Source organism: Xyrauchen texanus, chromosome 13 (assembly GCF_025860055.1).
Source record: "Xyrauchen texanus isolate HMW12.3.18 chromosome 13, RBS_HiC_50CHRs, whole genome shotgun sequence".
In the NCBI taxonomy this organism is placed as follows: domain Eukaryota; kingdom Metazoa; phylum Chordata; class Actinopteri; order Cypriniformes; family Catostomidae; genus Xyrauchen; species Xyrauchen texanus.
The window spans coordinates 32,291,092-32,315,967 of NC_068288.1; the positions used below are offsets into that span (position 1 = coordinate 32,291,092).

At 37.8% G+C, this 24,876-nt stretch overlaps 1 protein-coding gene across 1 annotated transcript in view; it reads left to right on the top strand.

Moving 5' to 3' along the window:
• Positions 1–24,876, top strand: part of LOC127653935 (phospholipid-transporting ATPase VA-like) — a 97,197-nt gene that overhangs the window by 56,383 nt on the left and 15,938 nt on the right. Inside the window, exons 10-15 of the mRNA XM_052140806.1 lie at positions 1,027–1,588; positions 6,062–6,165; positions 9,890–10,016; positions 10,492–10,676; positions 17,600–17,942; positions 22,122–22,198. Coding sequence (XP_051996766.1) covers positions 1,027–1,588; positions 6,062–6,165; positions 9,890–10,016; positions 10,492–10,676; positions 17,600–17,942; positions 22,122–22,198 — 1,398 coding nt within the window. The remainder of the gene's footprint in view (positions 1–1,026; positions 1,589–6,061; positions 6,166–9,889; positions 10,017–10,491; positions 10,677–17,599; positions 17,943–22,121; positions 22,199–24,876) is intronic.

Sequence of the window (24,876 nt, forward strand, 5' to 3'; positions counted from 1 at the left end):
GCCCTAAATGTCAAACCGCTTATAATATTAGCCATGTACCTTAATACTGTGATACCGTAATACTGTGGTATTTTATATGAACATTTCAGATAAATTGAATATCAGGTATTGAATGGATCACGAAAAGTGGGTGTGTCATAACAGAATTTAAAGTTAGTTGTGAAGGATGTTTTCTTTTTTTAGACCAAAATAAAGGCTGGGAATGTGTAGTATGACAGTCAGATTTCATATTAACTTAGTGTAAATAATGAATTAAATTCAGCTATAGCGACTCTTTTCTCAGCTGCTATGCATCACTAACAGCTGTAGAAATCACGGACATTGATAGATTTAAAGATTTTTCTCACAACTACTGAAGTAGCTTATTCAGTGTTTTAAGTTGCACAAATCTCCATGTGGGCCATGGTGTCTTCGCTGCAGTTAACTTCCTGTGGTGGTCTAGGTGCAACTTCCTGTTTCTGTGTTTAAATCTGGGTGTGACTTTCTTGCACAATGTCTAATCCTGACTCTCTATGCTGGTTAATGCTGTGAGATGCCCCTAAACCCACCCTGCCTTATTTTTAGTTGATCGAATGCAATTAGTTACCCCCAAGGCACAGGTTCCCCCAGAGTAAGAGGTATATCTATCGACATGTTCCTCTAAGTTTGACATCCAGAAGTGTCTATGTGTGTATACTCATTATAAACAACGGTATGTCTTAAATTCTAACGATCTTACAGTATTTCTGTTCTTGTTCTTGAAAAGCTTATGTCATCTTTCTTAAAACGAAATGCCACTTAGTTTGATATTTTGTTATCTTAAGCAATTGCATACATGCATTTTTAAGTCTGGCTTAAGAGGTCATACTTTTTGGGGCCACTGTGTCGTACAAAACATTTCACTTGTTTTTTTTTTTTTTTTTTTTGTAGAATCTTTTGAAAATCAACCTTCCACTTAGGCTGATTAAATCAGTAGTAAAACAACTGCTGTATGACTTATTAACTTTAAAATGATGTAGGATTTGTTTTCACTTTATCTTTACCAAGGTGCGTCGATACGAGTTGAAGTCTCCAGTGAAGACCATAGAGGACTTTATCAAACGCTTCACCCCAAGTCGCCTGACCTCTGGCTCCAACAGCAGCAGCTCCTTCAGCTTGGCAACCAACTGTTCCTCCTCTCACAGGGTGGGCTCCAGCATGCTATCCTCCCCCTCGGCCAATGGCACGCTTTCCAAGCTGAACGGGGAGAAGCCTCCAGATCGTAACCTGCAACATGCCTACAGTCCCATCCCACCCAACTATGATAAAACAAAAGCCTTGGCTCAAGATGAGTGCGAGCTACGATTTGAGGCAGAGTCACCAGACGAGGCAGCACTAGTTTATGCAGCCCAGGCTTATAAGTGTGCTCTGGTTGGTCGTTTACCTGATCAGGTGACTGTGGAGCTTCCACACTTGGGCAAACTAAGCTTTGAGCTGTTACACACACTTGGGTTTGACTCCACAAGAAAGAGGATGTCGGTGGTGGTCAAGCACCCCCTAACTGAGCAAATCACAGTCTACACCAAAGGTGCTGATTCGGTCATCATGGATTTGATCAGACCGGCCACAGGTACACTTGCACTAATGAGCACCTAACTCCCTCACCTTTATCTCCTGTGGGTGCCTTTGGTAACAATAGGTGGGCACAGAAAAAAATTATCTGAAAATATAATTATTTTTCTGGACATTCAATTGAAAAGTTATATATATATTCAGACAATCTATTTGATCTCTTTTTATTTTAAAAGAACCAAAAGGATAACAAATCATTTATAAGTCTTAATTTAATTGAACCTGAGTTGAAAACAAATGACCCAAAACAATAAAATTATAGCATGACGCACATTTAAATGAATGGAAAATATGCACACCTGTGAATGCACATCATTTGAATTCTATATTAATGCATTAAGTTGTGATGTTGCTTGGCAAACTTAAACAAATAAACTCCACTTTACGTTACACCCCTTAAAAATAGTTCTTAAATAGACTTGTTCGGGACATGTCCTGCTCAGAATTTTCACGTTACTTTTTTCCGCTGCCTTTAATTGTAGCTGATACCGTCTAAGGGTTGACGACTGCTGTCCAGTTTTAACTGTCATACACCCTGCTCTCAACTGTTTCCTATCCAGTAAAAAAATATAAATATGAATGAATGCAACTTTAAAAGTGACTGTCTAGTTATTATAACAAAAGTATTTTATGCTATTGAAATTTGAGAGGCAGTTCTGACATTTTAGCCTTGGCCCTATCCATCATAAACTTGTGAAAGTTCTCTCAAATAGAATACTCTCCAAAAACTTTTTCAATAATTTCACAAATATTTCAAATTTATATAACTTGTATTAATCCGTTTCCTTATAAATGTCATTTAGACTAACAAATGCCTGGTGTGCTGTCAGATTTTCTCCCATAAGAAATGAATAAAATATTTTGGGCTAGTTTATTTTGACATGCAACTTTGATTTATGCTTTAAAACACTTGATCATACTAAAGTTTTAATGAAGTCTGTGTTTTCTTTTCCATGCACCAGTTAGATGGCACATGAGACCTCTCTCGCTGAATAAATGGATAATGGCTCACAGCCAAATGGCCAAAAGTAATCTGATTTCTTCAGAATGTGGATGAATACTTTTTTTATATCCATGAAAATGAGAGGCAGTATCTACTTCCATCATTCTGATTGAAAGCAAGAATTGGACAGGGTGATTTGTCGGGAAATGTTTTGAATTTTTCAAATCTTTAGAGTTATTACACAGTGTTCTCTGGACTTTTATGTTAGCTATTGATCTAACATAAAAAACGTAGCTATTGTTTATAGTGAGATATTTGAATCCTGCATGGGCAATCTGCTGGACAGCTTCCAGATTGTTCTTGGATATTTATGTTTTCAAAGGATTTAGCAGTGATACAATATCCTAATGGCATAGGTAGGCAGGCTTGTTAGTATTCCAGGCACTATTAGACCCACAAGTTTTCTCTAATGTTGTGTACATAAATGACTGTACAGAAGTAGTGCATACACAGCCCTGCTCTTTACATCTGAATGTCATGACAACAGCTGTGGAAAAAAAGATTGAGCTTAAAGTATTGCTTGGTAAAGTTAAAAAACAGTCTAGTTTCCCATGTTTTGGGAAAAGAGCAGAATAGATCAGAACATGGGTACCTGTATATAAAATATATATCATCATATACTCTACAATGGAGGCTTTCAGGAAGGTTTAAAGGCAGAAAAGTGAAGCATGTCAATTCTTGTGTTTATGTGTTACCGAGTAGTTGATGTGTGTGCATGTTTCTGCTTGTATAGAACCTGTTTCTGGTAAATTTGCATTTAAGGGCTCATCCACTTTACATGGCCATGACATGAGTTTGAAAGAGTTCATATAACTTTGCAGACACAACTAGTAAGTGATATTAGTAAACTAATTTTATGTTAACACATTGTATCTGAGCTTTTGAAACAGTATGTATTTTAGTGTTTATTCTGGTGCAATGACTTCCCCATAAACGTCCAAAGTGCATTACTGTTAAAACTTTTTTTGACTTGTTATAGGAGTCAAAATAATTTACTTGTAACATTGCTGGAAATAGTCAGCTTTTCTGGTGAAAGTAGAGATGATAATGACAAGAGAATAATCATAGAATAATTCATAATGCCCTTCCTAAAAGAAATACAGTTTCCATAATTTAATCAGGTCATATATCAAAAGCAAGTCCATTGGGCTCCTTTTGCATTTCTATGCATGCATTTCCTCTCAGTATTTGTCCTTTTTAGCCAGCAAAACTAACAGATCTTCATATTAATAAAAAAACAAACACTTTTTTTGTCAAGTTTTGTCTTTTGTCTAAATTTTGCTTTATGGACTTAGGTTATTATATAATTGATGTGATTAGATTAGATTGCTGTACCAACTGTGCTAAAGGAGCACAGTTCTAGTGTTGTAATAAATATTGAAGCGTTATTAGAAGCTATTTCCTCTGCCATGTGTTTAGTTGGTGTCTGGCCTCTGTCTCACAAAGAACCTTGGACTTCTTTATGCACATAGACACAAATAGTTTATATTCCTGTACTTGTGGATCCAGAGCGCTCCTCACCTTTGGGTGTGGACTCCCAATAAACACAGCAGACCTACAGAAGTTACAATAGCTCCTTTCAGAAACAGTAGGAGATTTGCCGCTTGTTTAATGACACGATGCACAGAAACAGACTGAATGTGCCAGTCTGAGTCTCGCAGCTTTCAAATGTTTTGCTAATGAATAATTACATTATGCTGTAATGACCAGACAGCCATAAAGGTTTGGAAAAGCAAACATGGCTAGCACCTGTGTATCCATTATATAACATGTTAGAAGATGAGAGGCTAAAACCCATAATGTTCTTGAATGTGCCTCAGTACAAATTATGTGGAAAGGATTTGTCTGTGTTTTGCTTTGAGAATGGCTGTCATATCCATTTTTCATTATAAATGTGACGCCGGTGTGAAATTTTTGTTTTGGGAGTATACTTCTTTCAGGCTGAAGCAAGAAGACTGAATTAAGATACCCTCAGAAACATCAAAGCATTAGTTTCTTGAAAAATAGGTCCGGTTGTCCCACAGTCACAGTGAAGGTGGTGATGAATCATTTGGTGAAAATGTGAGGCTTGGCACTCTCGCCCCCTCATCTTGGCTGATGGTCCTCTGCTTTGGGAAGCGATCATCCCAAACAGATTGTTCTGCTCTCTCTGCCAGAAAGCAATGCACTGAGCAATAAGACAGGAGCAATAACCCTCAAAATGCTCTATGGTCCGATTACCCAGTCAAACCTGTCAAACAGTCTGCCATCATGATTAAATCTAACGGCCTTGTTGAGGAAGCCAATGGCAACATAGAGATTCAACCTTGACAAGGCTGGAGTCATTAGATCAGGCTTTGTGTTTGTCACTTTTGTGTGTATGTGTGCATGTAACATTAGTTTAATAAAGCAGTAGAGCACAGTGCCCGTCCAGTTTTTCAGTCTTTATTCTGGAATTTTATTTTTTTTTCTGTTATTTTTGTTTTATAAAATCCTTCATAAATCCTTCGAAGCCATGAACCAAACCAACCAGCTCCGAGGTGAATCACAACATTACAAACGTAATTTTTCTTGCTTCAAATCTTTTAAAATTGGACTGTGTACTTCATGTGTTTCACAAGGACACAAACTACAATCCCATGAAGCATTGTAAATTAATTGAATTGATATCTATAGAAAAAATATAAAACTAATAATTTAAAGTTGTTGATTATGTAAAAAAGCAATGCATTTGAAGTTTGTCAAATATTCATGTATATACAAATAAATAAATAGTTTGGGAGTGTGGAGATTATTGGCAGCGATTCTCTGATTGGTAGATCTTCTCCATTCATTGTCATGGGTTGTATAGTTATTCACCACAAATTCAGCTATAAAACATGATTTCTTTTTTTATAACATGGATTAATTGTGTCAACAGAAGTATATAGGCCTTCCATCGATAAACAACCTCGGAGCTCATAGTATGTCTGTTTTGAAAGGTTTATTTTTTATAATGAAACATAAATTCCCTTATGGAAAACTTTATGGGATTCTTATTTCTGAAACCATATTGTTGCTCTCTATAAGCCAAGAGAGGCCCATGCATTGTAGGGATTTTACCCGGATACGGGATGTTCTTGGGCACAGTCCAATAGTTTATTGCTTTTTCTAAAAAAGCTGCATTAGCAATATGATAAAAGATACATCTGTAAACATTTATTATTAATAAAAATATGAATAATAAATTCCTCCAAATTATACAGTAGTTAATTATCCCAGCTGTAGACTGTTTGATGTTGCCAAACAGTGTAACAACTTGGCACATTAATTTAAAATGTGCCATCACAGGTGTGCGTTATAGTAATTTTACGATGGCTTATAACATCTCATCAGAATTTTGATTCAAACTAATCGTTTTATGATAAATCTTAAAATGGAAGTGTTATAATGTTCTGAGGAATGACCAAATTGTCTCTCTTGTTTTTATCTTGTGTTGTCATATTACAGATGATGTCAAAGGAAAACGACAAAGGAAAGTCTTGTATAAAACGCAAAACTACTTAAATCTCTATGCCGCAGATGGTCTGAGAACTCTCTGTATTGCCAAAAAGGTAACAGAAGAACTTTGTCTCTCAGTACCAATGAATGGCATTTTTATTATTACATTTTTGGATGAGAAGAAAAGGTTGTTTTTGCAAAGATTTGCAAGTCTGTGAGCTTTTTCCCGGACTGCTGAACTTTGTGACTTCGCAACAACCTCTCTCTTTCTCTCTCTCTCTCTCTCTCACTGTTTGCCTCCCCACCACTCTATTTTGCTTCATTCCCCATGGACAGAATTCTTTAACTCTATTATCTCCAGCTTCTGGCGGGAGTCTAGTGGCCATATGATGTAACAAGACATGTTTTTCTTTTTTACCAAACTTTCAAATGCTCCTATGGACCTATTGCTGCATCTATGATCATTAACGAGCAGACTTTTAACCAGCAAAACAAGTTTTCTCTTTCTATATCTGTATCTGTGTGTATATATGTATGTATGTGTGTGTGTGTGTGTGTATATATATATATATATATATACACACACACACACACACACACATATATATATATATATATATATATATATATACACACACACACACATACACGTGTGTACAGCAGTGCTGATTTAGGGACATTTAGCACGATTGCGAGTGTGATATTGCTTATATGCAACAGTTCAATGAACAAGTACATTTATACAAATTTGGAAAAACTGATTTCGGTCATTGTTAGAAATAAAAGTCTTCTAAACGATAGCAGTGCCTTTTCTCTCCGTCTTTTATTGAGTCATGAATGAATCAGTACAAAGCATCCAACATTGGGGAGCGGATAAAGAATAGCTCACTCGTCTACAGTGTAACATGCAAGGATATACTGCAATAAGAAAAGGGGGGTTACAGTATTATCCAATAAGAGCACGCATTACCTCATACAGATAACAATTCCATACGGCAAAAGCTCCTCTCTTGCTTGAGAGCCTAAGACTCATATGGAAAAGGCTCCAAGTTCCATGGTAGCCTGTCGGACCAACGTCATACACAATCGTACAAAGTACACAAACAGTCGATGTATGCTCAGACAGAGTGAGGAGGGGGCCTCCACAGCTCCATCTCAATATGAAACAGATGTTTGATAATGCATACAGAAAGGAATGCAGCAACTCAGCATCTCTCTTGGACAGAGCTGAGATGTAGAAATAACATTTCTATTTCTTACAGTCATATAAAACGCATTTGTGCGTGGAACTACTTTCTTATGCGATGGATCAGAATCTACCATTGCTGGTTCAAACCAAATGATGTGTCCAAACATTCGTTAGTAATTCAAAAATGGCACTTCAGAAATAGTATCACGGCTTGTGCTGTTTCAAAGAAGTTATAGGATTAACGTGTGTGTGTGTGTGTTGTGTGGTGTGTGTGTGTGAGTGGAGCGTGTGCGATCACCTGTTGCCACACCCAAGCAGAGATGCTGTCAGCCTTCTCAGTGGAAATAGCATCCAAGCAGGGATATTTCGCGGTAGCCGGTGCACAAGAGTCGATCACTATAGAAGGCGCAATGTCCTCCGCCATTTTAAACGGCACCCATTGTGTTAATCAGTCTGTTGTTGTGTCTCAGAGCTGTGATGAGCCGTAATGCTTTTAAGTTGTTGGTTTAAAGCTATTTCCTAGCTTTATAGTTGTGTGGTGTAGTAAGTTGTCATGAAGAGCTGTTGTATGTAAACTGCTGATGCAGATTCAATTTGCGTCACCTATCTGGCTCATATTACACACAAAAATAATCTTTTGCCACCACCTGCTGGCTAACATATGCAATGTCAAAAAAAAAAAAAGACAAACCATAGCTCTTAACAGAGCTGCACTGCTCTTACACTTTAGTTTAGAATGAGTTGAATCAGAAGTTTACATACACCTTAGCCAAATACATTTAAACTCATTTTTTCACAATTCCTTTATTTTAAGAATGTGGAATGTCAGAATGTTAGAGAGAATAGCAAGCCAATTTATTTCACCTTTTATTCATCACATTCTCAGTGGATCAGAACATACACTTTGTTATTATTTGGTAGCATTGCCTTTAAATTGTTTGTACTTGGGTTAAAACATTTTGGGTAGTGTAAAGAAGTTCAATTAGAAGGAGGAGGCGAGAACCGGCTTCACAATGTAAACAATATTTTAATTATAAACTTAAAAGACAACAACACACATATGACGGACATGTCCGTAAACTATCTCTCTCTCCTACACAATCCTCCGCATTCGGCATTTATCCCTCTCGGAGGCTTGATTAGCCTGAAAAGGGCCCGGGTGTGTAGAATCACGACCCGGCCCCGCCCTCCGCCCTGCCACAGGTAGCCTTCCACAAAATGTTCACAATAAGTTTTTGGAATTGTGGCCCATTCCTCCAGACAGAACTGGACACAACTTTGACACAACTTTGGAAGTATGCTTGGGGGTCATTGTCCATTTGGAAGACCCATTTGCGACTGAAGCTTTAACTTTCTGGCTGATGTCTTGATGTTGCTTCAATATATCCACACAATTGTCCTTCCTCATGATGCCATCTATTTTATAAAGTGCACCAGTCGCTCCTGCAGCAAATCACCCCCACAACATGATGCTGCCACCCCCATGCTTAACGGTTGGGATGGTGTTCTTTGGCTTGTAAGCCTCACCCTTCAGGCGTTTTTGAAATTGCTCCCAAGGATGAACCAGACTTATGGAGGTCCACAATTTGTAAACAGTTGTTGTCCTGCACAAAGTAGATGTCGTAAACTATAGTTTGCTAATATGAAATCTGTGGAGTGGTTAAAAAATTAGTTTTAATGACTTCAACTTAAGTGTATGTAAACCTCTGACTTGTATACAAGTCAGTATGTGTGTGTGTGTGTGTGTGTGTGTGTGTGTGTGTGTGTGTGTGTGTGTGTATATATAGTGCTGTGCAAAACTTTTAGGCACTTAAGATTTGTCTTAAGATGGTTATTTATATCTTCAGCTTTAGTGCGTCAGAAGACAAAATACATTTTAGACTCCCAAACATTACTTTTGCAAATAGAAAAGCTTAGAATAGAAAAACAGGATGCTCTGCAAGAGATGCCATTACCCCCACAGAGCCCCACACTGAATATTGAGTCAGTGGGATTACTTGAAGAGACAGAAGCAATTGAGACAGCCTAAATAGATAGGTGAATTCTCCAAGAAGTGGTGAATTCTCCAAGAAGCACTTGGTACATCCTATCTGCCAACAACCAAGTAAAACTGTCCAGGTGTACCTAGGAGAATTGGGGCTGTTTTAAAGGCAAAATATTGATGGCACCAAATATTGATTTAGCTTTTTTATGTTTACTGGATTTTGTATGATGTTAACTGATAAATGAAAACTAGTTATGGCATTATTTTTGAAGACATCCTCACCATGCAACATTTTTCACTAAGTGCATAAAACGCGTGTGTGTGCGTGCGCATGTGTGTGCGTGCATGTGTGTGTATGAGTGTGTGTGTGTAATATATATATATATATATACACACACACACACACACATTTTTCACAAGCACTTAATAAATAGCCGCCTTAACAGATGGGAAGCTTTGAACAGCTTTTGCAGGATTATTTTTAACATGGTTAAGCGTGAATTCATACATGCATTTACAAGTTTATTGTATTGTTGTTTTGGTATTTTTCCCATTTATCTGAACTTTTGGAAACTCTTATTTCTCAAAGTCACTCTTTTATTAAACATGCTGAGCTGAGTGTGTGGAGTTGTGGTCAGTATCGTGATGTGTGTTTGTGGTGCAGGTCCTCAGTAAGGAGGAGTATGCCAGTTGGCTACAGCGCCACCTGGAGGCAGAGACAGCAATACAGAGAAGGGAGGAGCTGCTTTTTGAGTCTGCTTTACGCCTAGAGACCAACCTTCATCTATTAGGTAACAATTGTCCCAATTGTTGTAAGGGTTCTTATTTCATCAGAGATGCATCTTTCAAAATAATTAGTGGTGCTTGCTGAGTGTCAAGGATTTCTAAAAACCCCTAAGCCTAATACCATGTCCTAAATCATTTTCAATTTTGAGGAGCAGGATTTTGGACCAATAAGATTTATTATTACCGCAGTGGGTGGGGTTACCCAGCATGTTACTGCAGAAATTGAAGCATGCACTTTTGTGTGTAACGGTTCCAGTTGTTTGGGACAAAATTCAGATTTACATGAAAGAGCTTTTATGTTACTTTATCTTGTCGAAATTGTTAGGTGCCCTTAGGTGTATGTATTCAAATGTGGTAACGCGTTCCTCAATCAGCCAGAACACACTAACAGCATAGCACCACATTAAAAACCACTCGGAACTCTCTGTATTCTTCAAAGAAGGCATGTATGCATAAAGTCTTTTATGCATGTTTTTCCAGGAGCAACAGGTATTGAGGACAGACTTCAGGACGGGGTTCCAGAGACCATCGCCTCTCTGAGGAAAGCTGGCCTTCAGATCTGGGTGCTGACAGGAGATAAACAAGAGACGGCCATCAACATCGCCTACGCCTGCAAACTGCTGGACCCAGAGGAAGAGATCATCACTCTCAATGCTGACTCACAGGTACACCCAGCATACACTGCTGTAGACATTTTCATCACTTCCTGCACCCTCTGATTGCTGACTGTGTGTGGCAGGCTCTTGTTTAATAATTGTATAATTATGTTGGGCTTCTGATTTTCAGAGGATTCAATTAGTGTAAAAGGGATGTAAGAGGCCTGCCAAGCTAAAGTGAAATTGTAATTACTGTATTGTCTAGGGTTATTGTAATTTTTACTCCTATTTCTGGTTGTGCTAAGGGGAAGTGTTCTGTTTTAACTGCACCTTTTCAAATCAGATCTCATTTGTAATTTTCAACATTTTCCCTTCAGGGTTTGCATGAAAATGTCACCTTAATGAAGTCATTTTTCAAGGGTTCACATGGAGAACCAGATAATATCAGAATTTTATCATTTATTTTTCCAGGCCTGGAAAATGCATGGAAATGTAATAAAATCCTAAAAGTGTTCGAAATTTCAATAATGAATATATTTTTTTCTAGTTAGGCTCTGCACTAAAATATTAGTGATATATTAGAGTGACGTCTGATATATATTAGATTTTGCCGACACCAATATCTAAAGTGATGGGAAAGTGCGATAACCAATTAATAGGCATATAGTTTTTAAAGTTGTTATGTAGCATGTCAAAAAAAAGTATTGTTTTTTCCCTACTATGACGGGCTCAGACATGGAGTCCTAAATTAAATCCCAGATGCAGTTTATTTTTCTACAAAAATCCAAAAAATAACCAGAAAGAATTAAGATTTGGTGCATAAAGCTGGACTTTTAAGTATAAACGAGCCGAAAACAACTGGGAACCTTATTTAAAATTTACGAAATGATGAAATCAGCAACTATCGCCATAGATGTTTGCCGTTAACGATAGTTCCAAAAAGCAACTATTGGCATAGATTAATCAGTAAAACCGATATATCGGTGTACCTCATATATACATACATATGTACAGTACACATACACGCATTAGCGGCCAAAAGTTTGTAATAATGTACATATTTTGCTCTTATAGAAAGAAATTGGTACTTTTATTCACCAGTGGCATTCAGCTGATCATAATGTATAGTCAGGACATTAATAACTTGAATTGAATTGAAATTACTATTACTATTTGAAAAAAAAATGTAAACTACTTCAAAGAGTTCTCATCAAAAAATCCTCCGTGTGCAGCAATGACAGCTTTGCAGAAATTCAAAAATTTGAATTCAATGAAACGGTCAGCTGAGGACATGTGAGGCATCTGTTTCTCAAACTAGAGTCTCTGATGTAATTATCCTCTTTAGTTTTACATCTGGCCATCCACATCTCTTTCTGTCCTTGTTTGAGCCAGGTGTCCTTTGTCTTTGAAGACTGTAGTGTACACCTTTGTATGAAATCTTCAGTTATCTATATGTCACTCACTCGAAGTTGTGTCGATGTAGTGACACTAGAGGTCGCTTTTGGGAGTCCCAAACACCTCTGAGCTTTGAGAAAAGGCCAATGGGAATTGGCAAGTGGAATTTGCATGCGTAATTTGGAGCTCCACCTGTTGTTTAACCTGGTCGAGATGAAGGATGCTGACAAGGTACACTTCCATGATGCCCCCAACTCCCACCATTGAGGACTTTGTCCAGCAGTTCTCTGTGGTCAAGAAGTAGATGGAGGCTATCCAACACATCCTGCATTCTGTCTGCTCGTTCAAAGGGCGTCTCCCTGCGGTGACGACACTGGCTCTGCCGCAGCCCGGGCCAACTGCCCTGTCCCACCTGACCCAGGGATGAGGAGACCTGCTGTAAACTTGGATGTGGTGGACAGACCACTCCATCCTGGGAGAAGAATCTTTTGTTTCCTTTGAATTTGATTTCGCCGCATGCCAAAGCGGCTGCGGCATCCACATTTTCAAAGAGAGAGAGTGGTTTCCTAATTTCCTGGGTCACACAGCATCGTTATCACAACAGCCAGACACCGAACATTCACTGCAGGCTTAGAGCTACGGAAGCGTGTTCCCCACATTCGCACATCCATCTGCGGCACACACACAACCATGATCAGGCGGTTGTGACGAGTCAAGAGGATGTTCACCCTCCACCCCAGTTGCTGACTGGTCCTATGGTGGGCATGCGGAGGGAGGTAAGTGCTTTGACCTTTCTCTCAGCACAGCCTTGAGCTCAGGACGCAAGGCTCCTCGACATGGAAACTCCTGCCCCACCGCGAGGCCCCAACCGCAGGTATATCAGACACGATTGCTCGCTTGGCTGGGCATGGCTAGCGCTCTCCAATCAGTCACGCTGGCTGGCCAGGATGATCCGACTTAGCTATGCAATTCAGTTCGAGAGGCAACCACCCTTGTTCAGCAGTGTCCGTTTCACCTTGTGAGGGGCAAAAACTCCACTGCCCTGCGTGCGGAAATCGCGATCCTTCTGCAGAGTGGCGGGGCCAAAAATTTTCAACTCAAAAACAAACACAAAGACAATTTTAAGATTCATTTAACGAACCAAATAGCTTTGAACTATGTTTGATATAATTCTAGTTATTTTCTAGTAGCAATTTAGCATGATTACTCATGTGGCCTGTCTAGATTTGATCCAAAAAAAGATTTTTTTTTTACATCAGTAATGTCATGACTATACTTTGTGATCAGTTGAATGCCACTTTGGTGAATTAAAGTACCAGTTTCCTTCCGAAACAGCAAATCTGTACATTATTCAAGTATGTATGTATGTATGTATGTATGTATGTATGTATGTATATATATACATATATAGATATACATACAGTGCAGTTTAAAGGTTTGGGTATCGCTTGCGTGAAAGGTTTTTCAGGATCTTAAAAATATTTTCATCTGAAGGTGTTTGCTTAATTAGTTTTGTAGACAAAAATATAATTGTGCCAACATGTTAATTTAATTACAAAAGTAAAATATATTTTTTTTAAATTACATTTTTGAAATGATGTCTTGGACCGAATAATTAAGAAAAGCAGCAACTTAGTGCCCAGCATAGATGGTAACTCCTTCGGTTCGGCTTAAAAAGCATCCCAGGGTGATACCTCAAAAAATTGGTTGAGAAAATGCCAAGAGTACATTTCTGCAAATTCTAGGCAAAGTGTGGTCATTTTGAATATGCTAAAATATAAACATTTTGATTTATTTTTGATTTTTTTTTAGTCACAACATAATTCCCATATTTCCATTTCTATTATTCCATAGTTTTGATGACTTTACTATTATTTAAAATATTTTTTATAAAAATAATGACTTATTAAAAAAAGAATGAGTAAGTGACCCTAGACTTTTGAACGGTAGTGTGTATATATATATATATATATATATACACTCACTTTAGGTGAGTGTATATATATATATATATATATATATACTCACCTAAAGAATTATTAGGAATACCTGTTAAATTTCTCATTAATGCAATTATCTAATCAACCAATCACATGGCAGTTGCTTCAATGCATTTAGGGGTGTGGTCCTGGTCAAGACAATCTCCTGAACTCCAAACTGAATGTCAGAATGGGAAAGAAAGGTGATTTAAGCAATTTTGAGCGTCGCATGGTTGTTGTTGCCAGACGGGCCGGTCTGAGTATTTCACAATCTGCTCAGTTACTGGGATTTTCACGCACAACCATTTTTAGGGTTTACAAAGAATGTTGTGAAAAGGTAAAAACATCCAGTATGCGGCAGTCCTGTGGGCGAAAATGCCTTGTTGATGCTAGAGGTCAGAGGAGAATGGGCCGACTGATTCAAGCTGATAGAAGAGCAACTTTGCCTGAAATAACCACTAGTTACAACCGAGGTATGCAGCAAAGCATTTGTGAAGCCACAACACGCACAACCTTGAGGCGGATGGGCTACAACAGCAGAAGACCCCACCGGGTACCACTCATCTCCACTACAAATAGGAAAAAGAGGCTACAATTTGCAAGAGCTCACCAAAATTGGACAGTTGAAGACTGGAAAAATGTTGCCTGGTCTGATGAGTCTCGATTTCTGTTGAGACATTCAGATGGTAGAGTCAGAATTTGGCGTAAACAGAATGAGAACATGGATCCATCATGCCTTGTTACCACTGTGCAGGCTGGTGGTGGTGGTGTAATGGTGTGAGGGATGTTTTCTTGGCACACTTTAGGCCCCTTAGTGCCAATTGGGCATCGTTTAAATGCCACGGCCTACCTGAGCATTGTTTCTGACCATGTCCATCCCTTTATGGCCACCATGTACCCATCCTCTGATGGCTACTTCCAGCAGGATAATGCACCATGTCACAAAGCTCGAATCATTTCAAATTGGTTTCTTGAACATGACAATGAGTTCACTGTACTAAAATGGCCCCCACAGTCACCAGATCTCAACCCAATAGAGCATCTTTGGGATGTGGTGGAACGGGAGCTTCGTGCCCTGGATGTGCATCCCACAAATCTCCATCAACTGCAAGATGCTATCCTATCAATATGGGCCAACATTTCTAAAGAATACTTTCAGCACCTTGTTGAATCAATGCCACGTAGAATTAAGGCAGTTCTGAAGGCGAAAGGGGGTCAAACACAGTATTAGTATGGTGTTCCTAATAATCCTTTAGGTGAGTGTATATTAGAGAGGGAGAGAGAGAGATTAATTTTTGTTTATATAATGTTTATTAAATTACCCATAACAGTGTGGATCACTCACAAACAAACATTTTCGTGTACTGTGGCTATTGTACAAATACCTTATTCACAAACATATTTTTTACCCTTAATTTTTTTGTATTTGTAAACAAAAGTGTTTAATAATTGGGGGTTACTGGGTCATGTGATCTCAACATGTCAACTCCACAAATAAAATAATAGAGAATAAGGTGTTGTTTGTGCCACTGATATCACTGTCTGTGACTGTCTTTATGCAAGTATACAGTATGTCATTTAAATATACTTTTCAAAAGTAATCTCTTTCTTTTTTTACAGTGAAAAAAGTGACTTTGTTCACATTCAAAGTGTTTATATAACTCGTATGGTGTTTTACAGCGTTATGAAAAATGTTCAGAGCAGTGCTCTTAAGTAAAGAAAACCAGTTTAGAATTCTGCATTTGTCTATCTTGTGAGTCGTTTATATAGTTGTTCTTGTATTTATTTATTCATTAAATATTTTTTTTTCCTCTGTGTTTTGCTACTAGGAATAAAAGAAATGTCTGAAGGTACTGCCCATAATCATTGTCCCAGCTGAAAATACAAACCATAGTTCCATTTCCCCATTGAGCTATTGAATTAATTTCTCAGTCACTTGTAGCTCTTAAATGCCAAACTGTATGCTGTGCATGAAATTGTCTGGATTGTAGATATTTCCCCCACTGAAGAGCTGAATTGATTTGAATGAGTTCTGGTGTGATGTTTCACTTTTCCTTCCTCTAAAGACATTAGAAGGGGAGGAGAGGGACCAATCCTATATATAATGTATGAATGGGAGATATCATTAAGAAAGAATAAATACAACATCCCACCTTACAATTAAAATATGATAGAGGCACCAAAGCACTCCAAAGGCAGCTATGGGAATGGAAGTTCTGCCAATTGCCTGTTTGTTTACTCTAGAATATACATGAGCATTAGCCAGCCTTGAGCTATAGAAGCATGATGTGAGCTTAAGAAGCACAGTTTATACCCTTTTTTTATTTTTTTATTTTACCCATTATTTGAAAAAAGTTAATGGAACTTAATTTTGACCAGCAGTTTTGATTCAGTTGCTGGTTTTGGTTCCCCATTTAAGTAGATAGGTGCTGTACTTAGGGTTGCCAGCCATCTCATATAATACAGAATTGTCCGCTATAATACAGAATCATTCCGTATTTAGGGGAATAAAATTGTGTTCCGTATTAAATCCAAACAGGACTCTATTTGTCCCATGTCTTTGCATATCACACCCAAACTGCTGAGGATGTTTCACAAACCAAAAGAAATGGACCTGAAACACACCCCTTTTGCTTGAGTTGTGTGAGATAATGGTTGTTAAATGTTACAATTAATGCATGTTTTCTGTCGTGTTTTCTATCAGAAGCAGGATAATTTTGTCAAACATATAGCATTCGGGGGCATGATAATTGTTTCTCAGCATTGTGATTACAAAACACTAGTAATCGCATCTTTTCATGATATTACATTGCACATGTCAGTACTCGTTCTGGAGGACAGACTCAATAAAGGTGAGAAAAAAATCTATTATTTTAAGATCAAAAGTACAAATAGAGGTTTATTTAAAATGCTTAACCTGATTTTCTTGCATTTCCCTTGTGATAAACAATTAATGCCAAAACAACGATACTGTAGTCCAAGAAGAAATACACAATTTTCTTGTTAAGTGTTTTCTCACCCATAAAAATCACACATTAAGACCTGAACTAAGACAGCGGCCTTGATTATATAGGCCTACTATTTCTAACACAATAGTCATATACTGTCTACAAACTGATTTCAAATGGAAAGCCAGTTTATTGAGCTTTAAAAATCAAAAAGGCTCTAATCTTAATTATGGTGAAGAAAACGCTTGACTGTATTTGGCTGATAGAAAATTAGCAACCCTAGTTGTACTGGTATGACTGATAATAGCTGCTCAGTGACATTACCAATAGGGCTGCTGAGTGAACTTGCTTTCCTTAAAGGGACTTTGCTTCTTTTTTTAAAGAACATGTGAAACATCAACATATATATAAGATTGTCTTAATCAGTGACTAGCTGTAGTAGTCAGAAGAGATGTCTAGTGATTTAGTACACAATAAACCAGTTACATTATGTGAATTTGCTGTAAGTGTGATCCACGTTCAAAAAGGATTTAGTTGCATTTCTGAATGAGTCATGCCTTGTAAAGTCACTGGTATCTGTTTGCCAGATGTTGGCCATTCCATGTGAGATCTTCATTGTGACTTTTGTGACCTTCCTACTGTTTTGTTTTTTTGTGTGCGGACTTATCAGGAGGCCTGTGCCGTATTACTTGAGAACAGTTTGCACTATATCCAAGCCAAGTTCCTTTGCAACTCACCACCAGATCCTGCTAGAGACTATACTGGTGTCCACTTCTCTCTAGCTTGTTCCCCGGCTTCCTCTACACACTCCAGCACCTTCCTTGTGCACCGACTTGGACTGGTGATCGACGGCCGCACCCTGGCTTACGCACTGGACAACAATTTGGAGGACAAGTTCCTGGCCGTGGCTAGAAGCTGCAGGTCTGTGCTGTGTTGTCGCTCAACACCCCTGCAGAAGAGCATGGTGGTGAAATTAGTGCGTAACAAGCTCAAGGTCATGACCTTGGCGATAGGTAAGTTCAGGATTTAAAATGTTAATACACTTATCCAGTATTTGTCGTAAATGCTTAATCTTAAATTCAGCATGAAACGGAGGTTGCGACCGACTTTATTCTGTAATGCGACGTATTTCCGAGTGAAACTGCTTATCCAAAAAAAAAAATGTAGGTTGTGGACTTTATCCATCGGTTGTTGATTGAATTGTGAAAAGTGGGCGTTGCATAGAGGAATGGAGGCAGATCTGAATGCAAGTTTCAGTCGACACAAACACGCACCCCTTCCACCGTACTGCTCGAGCCAGAGCCGGTTATCATTCAATTTTGTACATTTTTATTTCATGCTGACTTTAAAGGGAAAGTTCACACAAAAATGAAAATTCTATGGTTTATTCACCCTCATGTTGTTCCAAACCTGTATGACACAAGCAGAATCTCAATTCACTTTCATTGTATGGAAGATGCAATCAAAGTGAATGGTAACTGAGGCTTACATTCATCCTATCTCCTTTTGTGTTTCACGTTTGTGTTCATATGGATTTAGAACAACATGAAATTAAAGGACAATGCTAATATTGAAAATGTAATGCATTTATTCTTCACACCTGCATACCTTGAGAATGTACTTCACAACCAATCTCCTTAGATTCATATTTTCAGTAGATTTCAGATGTCTAAGAAAAAAATCCATACAGCCATGTTTCAACATCTATTGAAAAAGCCTTCCCAGACGAATGAAAGCTTTTATGACAACAAAAGGATGCCCATAGTTTTGAAATTTGGGATATCTTCATACTTTTGGCCATGTATTGAAAGTAGCATATTTTGTTCTTGTCTTTTTCCAAAAACGGAGAAGAAAAAGTCTTCAAGGTCCACTCTTTATCTAATGGGCCCTTAATGGCTGTAAACCTCACATAACTGCAAACTTAAGACAATACACATAAATAAACATCAGTGTGTTCCACAGTAATTATGCTAGTGGCTTGAGCAATGAATGTTTTTGCCTTTTAAAAAAAAAAGGACAAAATAGGTTGCATAGATGTTTTTTTTTTTTTTGTCTCATACTTTTTTGCTTGGCAAGTCGAATTTAGAGATTAATTGTCCCCAGAGTTGCCAAGTAAACATTTCAGTAGTGACTGGACAGCACGTGTCTGTCCTTTACCCAACGCAGAATGCCACATTTACAAGCCTACAAGCCTACGCAGCACTCTTACTAATTATCCAGATGGCTTTAGGGAGGGAGAGAGAGAGATGCAAGGTGCATCAAGACTAAGCCACCTGCCTTTTGGAAAGAGCAAATTGGAAGAGTAGGTTACCTCAGATCACCCCCTCCACTTTTTTCCCTTCATATTTTGTAATTAATTTCAAAACATTTAAAACATTAAATGCAGATCTTTTTTTAATGTTTAAAACTAATTTTGTCATTTTGGAAGGAACGGGAGGAGGGAATGCTCAGTACGAGCCTCTGAGGTGCTGTAAAAATTGTCTTCCTCAACGCATGGCTTTAATGAATGGACATTTAGGGTGTACGTGGGAGAGAAACATTCACAGCAGATGTTACCAGTTCTCATGCAAAGCATATTTGCTTTGTTGTTGTACTTCAAAACAAAGTGGTCTTGTTGAATTTGGCTGCCATGTTTGTTTGGACAAAGGCAGCCTCAGCTGGTTATTCATTTTCAGTATACTTCAAAGCATACTAGATTATTAGCTCAAAAGTCGGGCTTTGATAATCGCTAGGGTTAAGTTAGCATTGTGCTCTATGCCTCAGGCAACAGACAACGATTTTAAAAACAACCTCAAGGCAGTTTTAAAGGTCCAAGCCAAACATCTTTAAACAATGATTGTGTGTTAACTGAGGAACAGTCTGCCTCTCCCTATGCAGAAATGTGACTTACACTCAAAAAAAGAACTCTGACCAAACTTGGTACACGTGATTGAAAGGAGATTTCTTAAATTACCATATTATTTTAATTAAATACTTAAAGTAGAGGGAACCCAACACAAGCCAACACAATTTTACATTTCAACATAAAACTATTTTAATGAAATGTTGCTAGTGTCAGTAATACATCTGATGGGAAGCACTACGTAAGTTGCTCAATGTATAAAGCAATATCTAGAGTACTCAAAAGGTATTGGTCCTCAACCTGGGCTCAAACTCAACTCTTCCCCATGACGGTAACCCCCAAAACTACAACGTTCTTCTAAATCTCAGCATAAAAAATGTAAACACTAACAAGTCTTCCCTTTTATATTCATCTTGCACAAAGAGACATAAAATAACACTTCATTTTAACATTTACTTTCCCTGTTGAGTCCCATGCAAATCATCCTGGGAACTAGAAATCCTCTGGCCTGTTTCAGTTAATCAAACAACAAATATACATTTTGTCACAACACAAATGGATTAAGTAAAGCTGATAAGATGCTGTTTTTAGTTAATGTAAGTTCCCTTTGTTACATGGCTTTTTTGAGTAACATGAACATGGGAGGGTTAAGTAAAACTGGCAGTAGTGAATGTTTTTTTTATTTTTATTTTTTTAAGTGTACAACAAATGTAAAATTCGTAATCAATTAATTATATGTTAATACAATGGCTGTCACAATATATTGTAATTATGCAAAATTGCATCAGACTTCCATGCAGCTTTAATTTAATTTAATTCTTGTTGAATGTCAACCCTTACGACAAGTGTTAATAATAATAATATAAGATGACGAAATTGCACGTATTTGATCACACAAAAACATACAGCTTTTACACACACATAGTGTAACATAAACAAATCAATAAACAATGCTATGATGATTTTTAACCCCTAACCCACACCTAATCCTAACCATATAGTCAAAACCCCTACCAAGAACCTGAACCTACCCGTGATTTTAAATGGAAAATAAATGTTATACTGCGGAAGATAGAAAACATCGGGATCTAAAGGAGATAATGGAAGCGTATTACAGGTTATTGACATACGTCAGTCATTTGTATAGCATAAATATGGAATGAGTTACCAAATTTGTTCACAAATGTTTACGTTCTTAAAATAAAAATGTTGAACAGGAGGCTAGCAAAACCTTTATGCCTGTATTGTATTAATTAGAAATTCTGTTGGTTGGTCTCTATGGGAATAAAAGTTGTACCTTTTTGTATGTTATCTTTTGATTTTGCCATCTCGTACGAATCATTTCCAATGTGGTCATCAGACTATTTTGGGATTGTGCTTCATTTAGTTTAAGTAGTTTTCAGTTCAAGGTTGTGTTCTTTTAAACTTAAATTAGATAGAACAGGATCATGCAAACAATAGAGTTTCATCGTTTTAATCTTTAGCCAAGAGGTCAATATGTGACATTTAGGCCTCTTTTGGTCCAATGTCTTTTCGCTATTCATATTCATAGGTCAGAGTTCACCAAACTTAAATTTGAGGATGAAACAAAAGACAAACTTTCTACCCATTCTTGCGGACCCATTCCCCAACATCATATGTGAAGTGAATGGAACACAAGTTTGAAATCCAAATTGACCCCATTGAGTTTTCTTAATACATTTACATTTACATTTATGCATTTGGAAGACGCTTTTATCCAAAGCGACTTACAGAGCCCTTATTACAGGGACAATCCCCCCAGAGCATGTACTTTAGACCACTACACCACCACCACTCCATAATACATGTTCCTGGTCTTATTGTAAATGATTAATTGGTGCACATTATTGCTGAAGAAAACAAAATAGTTTGTCTTCCCCATGCACCCCCTTTAAAAACAACTTTTCTTTTCAGCTGATGTCACCAATCCCTCTTATTTTTGAACCCCTCCAACAAACTGTACAGGCTGCTTTTCACAATTTCACAAACACAATTTCATATTGACTTTAATACTTGAATTTGACTCTGTAGTAAGCATTTTTTAAACTATAATTTATCTTGCATGGAATGTAGGCTTGGTGTTCTAGGTAATGTCACCCTGTTAATGCACTGTCCTCTTCCAGTTGATTTCAGAGACCAGTTAGATTCTAGTCTACTTTTTAACATTTAATTTATGTTGTTTATTTCTGCCTGCAGTACACAATGCTGATGCATTGTTTGCATTAATGTGGGCTGACATTGTGCGATATGAATGGGAAGTGATAACTCCGCCTCTTCTATCTCTGTCTTTGTCTCTGTCCTTCTCTCCTGCTTTTCTCATTTATTTTAGGTGATGGGGCTAATGATGTCAGTATGATCCAAGTGGCTGATGTAGGGGTTGGGATCTCTGGACAGGAGGGCATGCAGGTAAGAACTGGAAAAGATCAGAGGAAGTAATGCCGAAGGAGATGTTTGAAAAAGGCCATGGTACAGTGAAAAAGTAAAATATAATTTATATAAAAACACTCAAATGTGTAACTTTGAACAACCAGTCAGTTATAATGAATAAAAGTTTATGAGCTTTTAAATACATTTTCCAGGTTCAATACAAGTTAAGCTGAATCAACCGCTTTTGTGGCATAATGTTGGTTACCACAAAAAAATATTTTGACTTTTTCTTTTCATAAAAAAAAAAAAAAGCTTATACATTTATAAAAGCACTTACATTAATTCTTCTATTGAAACCAGTGTATTATTTGAGCCATAAAGTTGTTAGATTGTCATCTTTTAAGTCATTTTAGGGTTTACAGCAGTACAGTAACACAGTTGTAAAAATGTATATAATTTTTCACAGAAAAGGTTCGTATATGTTAACATATAGGGTACAATGAGAGCACTTTCCTAAACACTTTTGCACAGCAACATTTTCTTGATCCATGAGATATATGTGTGTACATACAGGTTGATTTTGGGGCAATTTGATAAAAAAAAATATTTTGCACATTTATGAAGCTAATTAAAATCACTGAAATTGACATTTCTTTTGAGACAAAAACATTTATTTATCATTTTTAGTTTTGTTTAAGATCATTAAATCAAAAATGTTTCAATAAATGTCCAATAAGTGAAAGGATAGCATTTTGGTTAAAAAAAAAAAGCCCCCCTGCTAAAGTGGTGATTTTAAATAAACATCATAATTACACAAAAAAAAGCATATTGGTGTCCCAAAATGAATTGCATTAGATGACAAATTTTGCACTGTAACTATCGCCCCTTTATCCACACAATATCTTTTTAAACCCCCTAGGGGCCTTTTACCCCAAATGAGGGGTAAAATTCTCCCTCACCACCTTTTTAACTTTAAAATGTAGTTGTTGTTTTTTTTTTTTTTATAGATGGATAGATGGATAGATGTATGTTTTGGATGCATTGTAGATTCAGCAAATAAATAGCAGTACTGGAAAACACTGCCATATAATTACACTCTCATTAATTCCCAGTGCATGAACAATATTGCAATGTGGGCACTCTATAAACCAGGGTATCTGCAGGTCCTTAAAAAGTCTTAAATCTACTTTTTAAAATGTAAGGCCATAAAAAGTTTTAAATTATCTTAAATTACAAGAAGTCTTAAATTTCGTTTGCTGAGGTATTATATTGCGGGGCGTGAATAGAGGAGACGCATAAAACAGCAAAATCAGCGGGAGTCAAAATCATCTCTCTCTCGTAAACCTGTCATTTAGCAGCTGACGTTTGAGTTTAGTGTGAGTGTGTGCAGGGAAGCGCATTTATACTGAATGTATGATGTTACACATGTATAAACCTTCATAAACCCATTAATCCGAAATGCAAATGGCATTATTTTGCGTCTCTAACACTCAGGGACGGATTATGACTTGCAAAGGACCCGTGGCCAATTATCTCCAAGGGCCCCCCTCCAAAAGTTGTTGACCAATCCTCTTATTTACAAAAACATCAGCGCATGCGCAGTAAGTGGTGGAAGAAAGCCCGCTGATTGTTGTGTTAGATTTGACAGATTAGAGGATTAAACTAAAGTATGACACAAAACCATCATAAATACAAACATATTCTTAGCGATACAATTACTATAATGATATGTTAATAAAAAAATATGTAATCATGTTAGAAATTTATGCTATAAATAGACCAATGCATTGACGTTGCCAAAGCATTGGTCTAATGCGTCATGTCTTGCTAGAAACAAGTGACTAAAGAGAAGTCACAATATAGACTATATATTTTAAATAAAATCATTAAGAATGCATGTAGCCTAGAGTTCCATCCATCCAACTTCAACCGCTTATCCGAAGTCGGGTCGTGGGGGCAGCTGCTCCAGCAGGGGGCCCCAAACTTCCCTATCCCGAGCCACATTAACCAGCTCTGACTGGGGGACCCCGAGGTGTTCCCAGGCCAGTGTGGAGATGTAATCTCTCCACCTAGTCCTGGGTCTTCCCCGAGGCCTCCTCCCAGCTGGACGTGCCGGGCATCCTTACCAGATGCCCAAACCACCTCAACTGACTCCTTTCGACGCAAAGGAGCAGCGGCTCTACTCCGAGCTCCTCACGGATGACTGAGCTCCTCACCCTATCTCTAAGGGAGAAGCCCGCCACCCTTCTGAGGAAGCCCATTTCGGCCGCTTGTATTCGCGACCTAGTTCTTTCGGTCATGACCCAACCTTCATGACCATAGGTGAGGGTAGGAACAAAAATTGACCGGTAGATCGAGAGCTTTGCCTTTCGGCTCAGCTCTCTTTTCGTGACAACGGTGCGATAGAGCGAATGCAATACCGCCCCCGCTGCCCCGATTCTCCGGCCAACCTCCCGCTCCATTGTCCCCTCACTCGTGAACAAGACCCCGAGGTACTTGAACTCCTTCACTTGGGGCAAAACCTCCTTCCCTACCTGGAGTATGCACTCCATCGGTTTCCTAGAGCCTAGCCTAGAGTTTTAATGTTGTATTACCTTTTAAACACATAAATGCACAATAAAATAAAAAAAAAACCTTGTCCAGAGACATTCAATTAGCATCAGTGGTTTTGTATTTACCAGCTAATGAATAAATGTGTTTGTTTTTTATTGTGAAAG